This window comes from Rhinatrema bivittatum, chromosome 3, assembly GCF_901001135.1.
Source record: "Rhinatrema bivittatum chromosome 3, aRhiBiv1.1, whole genome shotgun sequence".
NCBI classification, from domain to species: Eukaryota; Metazoa; Chordata; class Amphibia; order Gymnophiona; family Rhinatrematidae; genus Rhinatrema; species Rhinatrema bivittatum.
In genome coordinates, this window is record NC_042617.1 from 251,625,464 (window position 1) to 251,637,214 (window position 11,751).

General features: G+C 45.0%; 1 protein-coding gene across 3 annotated transcripts in view; it reads left to right on the forward strand.

Moving 5' to 3' along the window:
* LOC115088735 (zinc finger protein 398-like) overlaps positions 1-10,392 on the forward strand; it is a 31,852-nt gene extending 21,460 nt beyond the window's left edge. For all 3 annotated transcript variants that reach the window (XR_003855844.1, XM_029596974.1, XM_029596973.1), the window contains 2 exons: positions 9,640-9,753; positions 9,911-10,392. Coding sequence is in view for 2 of the 3 variants with exons in the window: in XM_029596974.1 (XP_029452834.1) it covers positions 9,640-9,753; positions 9,911-10,059 (263 nt within the window). In the remaining variant the exon portion in view is untranslated. The remainder of the gene's footprint in view (positions 1-9,639; positions 9,754-9,910) is intronic.
* The last annotated feature ends 1,359 nt before the right edge of the window (positions 10,393-11,751 follow it).

Below are 11,751 nucleotides of genomic sequence, written 5' to 3' on the forward strand. Positions count from 1 at the left end.
TCCATGCGACCTATGATGTTTTTGAGATGGCTTCAAGAGTCTCTGCAGTGGAAATCGGTGCCTGCAGATTTGGCATGGCTGCAGCCTCAGATCTCTGAACGGAGGTACAGGAAAGACTCGCTGACGTGCCATGTATTGGAGAGAATCTCTTCAGAGATAGGGTGAGGGATGATGTGGCCCACTACTTCGGGACCAACCATGAGACCCTCCAGCAACTCTCCACTAGTATTTCCAGACCCATCCTCCTCATCTAGGAAGCCATTGAAACCAGGCCAAGAAAAATCTTTTTTCGCCAGAGGAAGTATTATCCTCCGCTCTTCCTCGATCTCGTTAATACCATCAGAGCTCCCGCACCGTTCCAGGCAGCAGAGAGCCCCCAAACCCCAGCCAACTCCATGGATGGGGTTTTGACTGGGCCGTAGGAAGCATAAGCCAGTTGCCCGTACCTGCGATGATGGACCCTCTGGTCAGTGGCAGGCTGAGGTTCTTTGTGAACCCGTGGCCTAGTATAACTTCAGACCGGAGGGTTCTGTCCATCGTCCTTCAGGGGTACCATTTGAATCTATTGGGTATCCTGCCAAATTGCCCTCCGTGCCTGCATTGGGGCCCAGTAGCACATCAGGAGGTACTACAAGCAGAGCTCTCCTCCTTCTTAATGGACAGAGTGGTCAAGCCCAGACCAACAGGGCAAAGAGGGTGGGGATTCTACTCCAGGTACTTCCTGATTCCAAAGAGAACAGGAGGACTCCCATCCTAGACCTAAGGGCTTTGAACAAGTTTCTAAAAAAAGAATAGTTCAAGATGATTTCCTTGGGCATCTTGATTCCCCTTTTTCAAAATGGGCACTGGCTATTCTCCCTCGACCTAAAGGACATATACACTTGCATCAAGATCTTCCACAGTCACAGGAAGTATCTCCAATTTGTGGTGGGAAGACAACACTTCCAGTACCGATTGTTGCTGTTCGGGCTTGCATCCGTCCCATAGGTCTTGATAAAATGCCTGGCCATGGTGGCGGCACATCTCCGCAGACTGGGAGTGCAGGTCTTCCCGTATCTGGATGATTGGCTGGTCAAGAGCACGTCTCAGACAGGGGCCATCAGGTCCATGCACTTGCGCATTCGGGTGTTGGAGTTACTAGGGTTCGTTCTCAACTACCCAAAGTTCCAACTCAGCCTGTCACCTCAATTGGACTTCATAGGAGCCCTGCTAGTCATGGCTCAGGCCAAAGCCTTTGTGCCCCACCGGAGGGCTGTCACCGTGATGACCATTGTGGCAGAGATTCAACAGAGCCAGCAGGTATTAGCCTGGCACATGTTGAGGCTGTTGGGCCATATGACCGCAACTGTCCATGTTACTCCCTTGGCACGTTTACATATGTGCAGAGCACAATGGACCCAGAGATCACAGTGGAGCTAGACCACTCAGAGTCTCCAGGATTGCATCCAAGTCACCCCTTCTCTCTGGGATTCATTGTCCTGGTGGCGGGTACTTTTCAATCTGGAACAGGGGATCTAGTTTTGAAGTCTCCCCACTCAAATTGTCCTAACTACGGATGCATCTACCCTTGGGTGGGGAGCTCAAGTAGATGGGTTTGGTATCCAGGGTCTTTGATCTGCTCAGGAATGTTATTGTAAAATCAACTTCCTGGTGCTTTGGGCGATCAGGTACATGCTATAGGCTTTCAGAGATCGTCTGTCCAACAAAGTTATCCTGATCCAGACCAACAACCAGGTAGCCATGTGGTATGTCAACAAGTAGGGAGGTACGGGATCTTACATCCTGTGTCAAGAAGTGGACCAGATCTGGTCGTGGGCCCTGACCCACATGATAGTGCTCAGGGCCATGTACCTGGCCGGGTCAGAGAACCTGGAAGCAGACAGGCTGAGCTGAGCCTTCAGACCCATGAGTGGACCCTGGACCAGGAGTAGAAAATTGGATATTCTGCCTCTGGGGGAGCCCAGACATAGGTCTATTTATGTCCTCCTGCATCAGGAAGATGCCTCGGTTCTGCTCCCTGTACAGGTCAGATGGCAAACCAGCCTTGGACACCCTTGCCTGTCATTGGGGCAAGGGTCTTCTGTATGCTAATCCTCTGATTCTCTTAGTGGAAAAGACTATCTTGAAGCTTCGCGAAGGTAGAGAGATTATGATCCTCATAGCCCCTCATTGGCCAAGACAGGTCTGGTTTCCGCTCCTGTGGGAGTTGCCCATTTGAAAACTGATCAGTCTGGAGACTTCCACAGATCTCATCAAGCAAGATCTGGGTAGGCTGCGGCATCCCAACCTCCAGGCTCTGTCACTCACAGCCTGGATGTTGAGAGGTTGATTCTGCAGCTACTTGATCTTTTAGAAGATGTGTCTTGGGTTCTGATGGCTTCTAGAAAGGCTTCCACTAGAAATTCCTACGGATTGAAGTGGAGGGTTTGTGTGTGGTATGAGCAGAAGGCCCTAGATGCATTCTCCTGCCCCCAGCAAAAACTGCTTGATTACCTTCTACACCTATCGGAGGCTGGCTTGAAAACCAACTCCATTAGAGTTCATCTGAGTGCAATTGGCGTATACCACCATGGTGTAGATGGTACACCTATCTCTGTACAGCCTATAGTTGTATATTTCATGCAGAGCCTGCTTCAGTTGAAGCATCCCCTAAGGCCTCCCGCTGAGTCTTGGGACCTCAACGTGGTGTTAGCTCAGCTGATGAAAGCTCCTTTTGAGCTGCTGCGCACCTGTGACATGAAGTACCTGACCTGGAAGTTTATATTTTTGATGGCAGTCCATTAAGGCAAAAGCCATGTCTTGAGTCTTGTGTCATCTGGTCTTACCTGGAGGTTCTGTAGGGTGGCCACATGGTCCTCATTACACATTTTTGCCAAGCACTATTAGTTGAATGTTCGAGTGCCAGACATGGAGGTGTTTGGTGCCAATGTGTTGTGAGTGGGTCTTTCAGGTTCCCGCTCATTTTAGAAAGGCTTGAGTATATCCCATGTTTCAGTACTGGTCTGGGAGACAATAAGAAAGGAAAAATTGGTTCTTATCTGCTAATTTTCTTTCCTTGAGTATTACAGACTAGTTTGGTGTCCCGCATTTTAATTCTGAAGATTACTCTTTCTGGTGTACATAATGTTGACAGAGTATAGTTCCTTCATGTTTGCTTCTGGCATTTAATCCTTCTTGAAGGACAGTTTGGAGTTGAGGTTTTAACTGAATCCTATGCTCATGAGACAATCCAGTGGGAGCACTGAGAGGAGAGGATCACCTTGCTGGTGGCTGAAAGGAATCAGTAAGTTTTGCTGGGGTATTTTTTTTATTTTTTTTAAGTATTGGGGCGAAGTTAACTATTGGGGAATATTATTTAGTGTATTTGTGCTTTAATAGTCAGTAAGTGTTGTGACTGTCGCTGCCCGATGTCTCCACCCCGCCCACCTTACCTCTGTGGCGACTCCCTCTTTGCTTGTTGGATGTTTGGCTTCCGCAGCAAACGTCTTGCCGCCCTCCTCCGGCATCCCTGGACCGGCAAGACGCTGCACTCCGCCATGTTTCCCAGAAGCCTAAGGGCGTGCGTGCGGCGTGGCCCCAACTCAAGTACCAGCAGTGGCGCGAACCTCAGGGGCGCCCCCCTGAGATGACGTCATCCGCACCAGATATTTAAGTCTCTGAATTCGCTAACTAATCGAGTTAGCAAGGAAAGGTTTTCTTATGCTCCTAGCTACTCTGCCTCCTCGGACTTACCAGGGGTACCCGCTCCTCGGGGGCCTCGTTTCTCTTTTGCCTTTCAGGTCGCAGTCTGGAACCGGGACTCGCTCCTCGAGGGCCCACGTTCTCAGACCTGCTTCTGAATACGACTTCTGCCAGGAAGTCATTGCTGCCTACAACACCAGTATAAGTTACCATCCTTCTCTCAGAGCTTTCCCTGGAACCAGGTACTCGCTCCTCGAGGGCCTAATACATTCCAGCTCCTGGGCTGCTTCTAGAGACTATTGTGTGAGGGTTATCATCAAGGTTCTATTCCTGAACTCTGCATACCCTGCCTACTCACTATACTTAGTTTCTCTACAGCTCTGCTGTCCTGGGATCGCTGTTCCAGTATCTGAGGGACTACAGCCCAGCCAGGCGCTTCCAGCTTACTACTGCCATGTCTGGTGGTTCAATATACTGTTTAATAAATGAACTAGTGTGTGTCTGTCTCCAAACTCTGAGCCTGACCGGTGGTCCCTCTCGGGATCTTCCCCCAGGGGCGTGGTCATCTGCCACTGGCCCAAGGATCCACCCACAATTATCCCAAACAATAACAGTAAGGCAGCAAATAAACAGAAGTTAGACTGTTTGTGTTTCCCAACCCTCCCACTCCTCACCCACCCACCCCTAGCTCATCCTTTAATTTATAGGCACTTTCACACTAAAAAAAAAACAAATAAACAACAGCCTTTTAACTTCACTTCACGAATTCCCCACACCTTATTGAGAGTTTGATCATTCCCCCTGTAGGAGACTACCAGACATATAGTGTATTCATATAGTGAATACAATTAAAGGACGCTAATTAGACACATGCCTACTCCCATAGCAACCTAAAAGTTAACTAGGAACTGAACAAATTTGAGATGAAGGCAGCAGTCCAGCATAAGAACATAAGAACATAAGAAAAGGCCATACTGGGTTAGACCAAGGGTCCATCAAGCCCAGCATCCTGTTTCCAACAGTGGCCAATCCAGGCCATAAGAACCTGGCAAGTACCCAAAAACTAAGTCTATTCCATGTAACCATTGCTAATGGCAGTGGCTATTCTCTAAGTGAACTTAATAGCAGGTAATGGACTTCTCCTCCAAGAACTTATCCAATCCTTTTTTAAACACAGCTATACTAACTGCACGAACCACATTCTCTGGCAACAAATTCCAGAGTTTAATTGTGCGTTGAGTAAAAAAGAACTTTCTCCGATTAGTTTTAAATGTGCCCCATGCTAACTTTCTACTATCTAAATGTGCCCCATGCTAACTTTCTACTATCCGAAAGAGTAAATAACCGATTCACATCTACCCGTTCTAGACCTCTCATGATTTTAAACACCTCTATCATATCCCCCCTCAGTCGTCTCTTCTCCAAGCTGAAAAGTCCTAACCTCTTTAGTCTTTCCTCATAGGGGAGTTGTTCCATTCCCTTTATCATTTTGGTAGCCCTTCTCTGTACCTTCTCCATCGCAATTATATCTTTTTTGAGATGCGGCGACCAGAATTGTACACAGTATTCAAGGTGCGGTCTCACCATGGAGCGATACAGAGGCATTATGACATTTTCCGTTTTATTCATCATTCCTTTTCTAATAATTCCCAACATCTGTTTGCTTTTTTGACTGCCGCAGCACACTGCACCGACGATTTCAATGTGTTATCCACTATGACACCTAGATCTCTTTCTTGGGTTGTAGCACTTAGTATGGAACCCAACATTGTGTAATTATAGCATGGGTTATTTTTCCCTATATGCATCACCTTGCACTTATCCACATTAAATTTCATCTGCCATTTGGATGCCCAATTTTCCAGTCTCACAAGGTCTTCCTGCAATTTATCACAATCTGCTTGTGATTTAACTACTCTGAACAATTTTGTGTCATCTGCAAATTTGATTATCTCACTCGTCGTATTTCTTTCCAGATCATTTATAAATATATTGAACAGTAAGGGTCCCAATACAGATCCCTGAGGCACTCCACTGTCCACTCCCTTCCACTGAGAAAATTGCCCATTTAATCCTACTCTCTGTTTCCTGTCTTTTAGCCAGTTTGCAATCCACGAAAGGACATCGCCACCTATCCCATGACTGTTTACTTTTCCTAGAAGCCTCTCATGAAGAACTTTGTCAAACGCCTTCTGAAAATCCAAGTATACTATATCTACCGGTTCACCTTTATCCACATGTTTATTAACTCCTTAAAAAAAGTGAAGCAGATTTGTGAGGCAAGACTTGCCCTGGGTAAAGCCATGCTGACTTTGTTCCATTAAACCATGTCTTTCTATATGTTCTGTGATTTTGATGTTTAGAACACTTTCCACTATTTTTCCTGGCACTGACGTCAGGCTAACCGGTCTGTAGTTTCCCGGATCGCCCCTGGAGCCCTTTTTTAAATATTGGGGTTACATTTGCTATCCTCCAGTCTTCAGGTACAATGGATGATTTTAATGATAAGTTACAAATTTTTACTGCATGGTTAAAAGGTGAGGTGAAAGAAGCTATTTTAGCCAAAAGATCTTCATTAAAAAATTGGAAGAAGGATCCAACAGAAGAAGGATCCAACAGAAGAAAATAGCATAAGCGTTGGCATGTTAAATGTAAGACATTGATAAGACAGGCTAAGAAAGAATTTTAAAAGAAGTTGGCCGTAGAGGCAAAAACTCACAGTAAAAACCTTTTTAAATATATCCGAAGCAGAAAGCCTGTGAGGGAGTGAGTTTGGACTGTTAGATGATCCAAGGGGTTAAAGGGGCATTTAGAGAAGATAAGGCCATCGCGGAAAGATTAAACGATTTCTTTGCTTCAGTGTTTACTGAAGAGGATGTTGGGGAGATACCCGTTCCGGAGAAGGTTTTCATGATTCAGATGGACTGAACCAAATCACAGTGAACCTAGAAGATGTGGTAGGCCTGATTGACAAACTGAAGAACAGTAAATCACCTGGACCGGATGGTATACACCCCAGGGTTCTGAAGGAACTCATATAATGAAATTTCAGATCTATTAGTAATAATTTCGTAACCTAACACTAAAATCATCCATTGTACCTGAAGACTGGAGGGTGGCTAATATAACCCCAGTATTTAAAAAGGGCTCCAGGGGCGATCTGGGAAACTATAGACCAGTTAGCCTGACTTCAGTGCCAGGAAAAATAGTGAAAAGTATTCTAAATATCAAAATCACAGAACATATAGAAAGACGTGGTTTAATGGAACAAAGTCAGCATGGCTTTACCCAAGGCAAGTCTTGCCTCACAAATATGCTTCACTTTTTTGAAGGCATTAATAAACATGTAGATAAAGGTGAACCGGTAGATGTAGTGTATTTGGATTTTCAAAAGGTGTTTGACAAAGTTCCTCATGAGAGGCTTCTAGGAAAAGTAAAAAGTCATGGGATAGGTGGTGATGTCCTTTCGTGGATTACAAACTGGCTAAAAGACAGGAAACAGAGATTAGGATTAAATGGACACTTTTCTCAGTGGATGGGAGTGGGCAGTGGAGTGCCTCAGGGATCTGTATTGGGACCCTTACTTTTCAATATATTTATAAATGATCTGGAAAGCAATACAACAAGTGAGGTAATCAAATTTGCAGATGATACAAAATTATTCAGAGTAGTTAAATCAAGCGGATTGTGATAAATTGCAGGAAGACCTTGTGAGAATGGAAAATTGGGCATCCAAATGGCAGATGAAATTTAATGTGGATAAGTGCAAGGTGATGCATATAGGGAAAAATAACCCATGCTATAGTTTCACAATCTTAGGCTCCATATTAGGAGCTACCACCCAAGAAAGAGATCTAGGCGTCATAGTGGATAACACATTCAAATCGTCAGTTCAGTGTGCTGAGACAGTCAAAAAAGCAAACAGAATGTTGGGAATTATTAGAAAGGAAATGGTAAATAAAACGGAAAATGTCATAATAGCTCTGTATCACTCCATGTTGAGACTACACCTTGAATACTGTGTACAATTCTGGTCGCAGCATCTCAAAAAAGAGTTGCGATGGAGGAGGTACAGAGAAGGGTGACCAAAATGATAAAGGGGATGGAACAGCTCCCCCATGAGGAAAGACTGAAGAGGTTAGGACTGTTCAGCTTGGAGAAGAGACGGCTGAGGGGGGATATGATAGAGGTGTTTAAAATCATGAGAGGTCTAGAACGGGTAAATATGAATTGGTAATTTACTCTTTTGGATAATAGAAGGACTAGGGGGCACTCCATGAAGTTAGCATGTGGCACATTTAAAACTAATCGGAGAAAGTTCTTTTTCACTCAACGTACAATTAAACTCTGGAATTTGTTGCCAGGGGATGTGGTTAGTGCAGTTAGTGTAGCTGGGTTTAAAAAAGGATTGGATAAGTTCTTGGAGGAGAAGTCCATTACCTGCTATTAATCAAGTTGACTTAGAAAATAGGCACTGCTATTACTAGCATCAGTAGCATGGGATAGACTTAGTTTTTGGGTACTTGCCAGGTTCTTATGGCCTGGCAAATACCCAAGTACCCTGCGGAAACAGGATGCTGGGCTTGATGGACCCTTGGTCTGACCCAGTATGGCATGTTGTTATGTTCTTAGAAGTAAGGAGGTCAATGTTTGTGCTTTGTTAAACAGTTACTGAGATACTGCAGATGGTACATGAGCTTAAGTTCCAAGAGTGCTGCAAAGCTTTTGTTCTCTGTCTCCATCGGCTGGTAGGGGAGAAAAATCCATGCATCTGGATTGGTCTGTTGGACTCAAGGACAGAAAATTAGCAGGTAAGAGCTAATTTCTTCTTTACTAGTGCAAACACAGTCCCCACAAAATACCATTTTCCTCCAAGTTCATGGCACACTAAAGCTGAGGGCTTACAAAGATAAGCTACAAGGAAGGATCTGAAGACTGACATACAAGTAGAGAGAAGACGGATGTATTCCTAAGATAGAAATAGTTGATACCCTCAACCATTCCCTTGTTTAGCTCCTAATTCCCCGTGTTTTTGCCTTGAATCCACCCTGGGATCCCAGGAAGTGCTCAGTGCTCACTTTGCTTTCATAATTTTCCTCTCTCTGATCCGGAATGCTCCAATTTGGTCAATTTTCGCCCATCATTTGCTCCTAGTCCCGATGTGCACTGGATCTGCACAGTTTCAGTGCACAACTTATTGCATTGAGGAGACAAGTGAGAATCAAGATTTAAAATGTGCATTCAGCCTGTGCTGAGTTCATATTTTCCAGTTTGTGCACTTTTTTAAACTCCCGATTCATTAGCATACCATTAACTTATTGCATCAGGAGTTTTAAAAACATTTAGCCTGTGCATTAAGAAAATGTGCTCTGAATTTCAGCACACGGTTTCCATGCACAATTTATTACATTGGCCTTTAAGTTTATACCAGAGGCAATGGAGGGTAAAGTAACTTACCCAAAGTCACAACGAGCATCAATTGGATTTGAACCCTGGCTGCCCTGCTTCTCAGCTCACTGTTTTAACCTAGATATTAGTACCCCAGAGCATATAACCCCTCCAAGTGGTAACTAGATGACCCAGGTCAAACCTTGCCTTTCTGCCTTTCTCTGGCCTCTAGTTATTTTTAGGTCCCAGTGCATGGGTTTTCTTTATCAGATGATCCTCAGAAACTGGAATTCTTTCTGTCTAGGAGGGCACCTGCTTGTTGAGAAAATTGGCACCTCCAATGCCTCCACCTTGGAGGTCATGAATAGAAATGACTGTACCAGAAATCCTTTAAGGTTTAATCTTAACAGTCAGCCTGCAACTGTCTCTTCTTGACAAGCTTTGTCAGGCAAATACCCACCGAATGGCACAGCTGCACACACATCCCTCCATCAGAATAGGAAAGGGATAAGACCCCAGTGCTTCTGCAAGTACAAATTTGAAATATATTTTTGCTGTTTTTATTGACAGGTTACTCAATTGTTAATCCTGATGTAGTATTCAAGATTAAAAAGGAAGATGAGAAATATTTCACTCAACACTGTGAGTGGGAGGGAAAAGAAAACAGGAATGACCCCTCCCTGAGTAAGTAAATGTTCTGGATGTAAAGGGCTCTGCATTTTCAGATCACAGGAGATGGATCATTAACAACAAACTTTTGGAGACTTAAAATTTATTTCTCAATCTAATATTAGCAGGTTCTCCATGAATTATTTTAGCCATGTTTGTTTTCTCATCACAGGCCTTCCAGTTGTAACGTCTGTGTTCTTGCTGAGCGTTAATCAAGAGGAAGATCTGCCCTTCCTGGATCCTCCTGAATCAGAGGTGACTGAAGAGATTCACTCTCCTGTAACAAGCAAGTATCAAATTCCCCCTGGACATCTTTACTAAGGTCAGCTGGTGCCATTTAAAGATTCAGGAAGGGTGGAACAAGAGTCAGTCATTCTCTCTTTTGTCCCCCTTTTTCCCCCCTTCTCTGGTGTCTTCACAGTAAGTGATGAAGGGGACAAAGCCAGCATTCCCAATCCCATCCTCTCACGTGGAAGCCCAAAGAGTGCAAGCCTAGTCCCCGCACGCATTGCAGCAGGAGGATTGTATTACTGGAACTGAGGGCTAGAAGGAAGGGGCAGTGGCGGTTGCAGTAGGAGGGGCACCTTCGGAAGTATGGGGCAGGATTGTGGGTCGGCAGGGGGCACCTCCAAATTTTGCCGGCCTGGGCATATATCCCAGCCTGCCAGTGAGAGCAGTAGCTGCTTGATTTAGCTGCAGAGGTAAAATGGGAAGTGTAAGCAAGGATTTTTAATATTTATGAGTTTATATGCATGATTTTGCATGTGACATGGCTCATTACTTCTTTTTTTTGCTTTAGTCTATATTAATTCCACATTAGCATTAATGAGATCTTGCATGGAGTAACGTGCTAAAGTGCATTAATGGTAACTGACAGTAATGTGTTTAATGCACATTAATGCTTATGTTAAGTGTTAATATGTTTAGCATATTCCCCCTCTAGTGCTGCCAGGAGTATGAGGAGATCAAAAATAAAAAAACAACTGAGAAAGATTAGGATATTGCAGGCCTTATCATCTTACTTTTTGGCTCTTAAATCCCATAAATCCATCACCCAGCCCCTTCCTTTGTCTCATCACTAGGCTTTGATAATTACATTCCAGCTCCAAAGAACTTTTTTATGGATATGTGTGCATTATAGAAGGTGTCTTGTACTTGCTGTGTTGGGGTGGAGGAATGGGGGAGATGTCTGTGTATGTGGGATTCACTGGGGAACGGCATGGGTTGGAAGACTTGCAGGGGCTATATCAGGATGTAAGGGGGTGGTGTATTTGTGGATGGGGCTTGTGTCTATTTGTTGGGATGTGGGTGCGCACACACACGCACATTATTCTTTTTTCTCCTTTGCACTCTCCATGTTTTCCCCTATTCCTCTCTTCTCCATCCATATGGGGATGGTGTGTGTATGTTTTGGAGATCATGAGATTGTGAGTGGGGGATATGTGAATGCTGTGTGTCAGGAGGGTGTGAGTTTTGGTGGTGTGTATTGTGGGAGAATCTATCTCCATCTTCCCCTCCCACCCCTAGCCCCTACCCCTCACCTCCTCCCTGGGTATGTACACTTTTACCCTTCCCCCACTGCACTCTTCACTTTGTCCTCTTCTCCATCCCCATGTGTGTGTATGTGGGGTGTGGTGATGTGTGTGCAGGGAGAGATTGAAGTATTGGAATATGTGTTTTATGAGGAGGTGAGAGTGAGGGTGTGTGTGCTGGATGATGTGTTTCTCTGGGAGACACTCTTTCTCCGCACATTCTCCACATTTTTCCCCTCCCTTATGTGTATGTGTGTGGGGGGGGGGGGGGGGGGTATGTGCTATGGGTTTGATGTGGAGGGTGAAGTCGGGGATGTGTGGCTATGGGGGTGCATGTTGAGGGGGAGTGAGCTGGGTAGTGTGTATGTGTTGCACTCATACTCTTCATTTTGTCCTGCCCACCCTCTCCTCCTGTATGTGTTGTGGGGGGGGGGGGGGGGGGGGGGGGGGTGTACAGCACAGTGTTTGAGAGTGTTGCAGA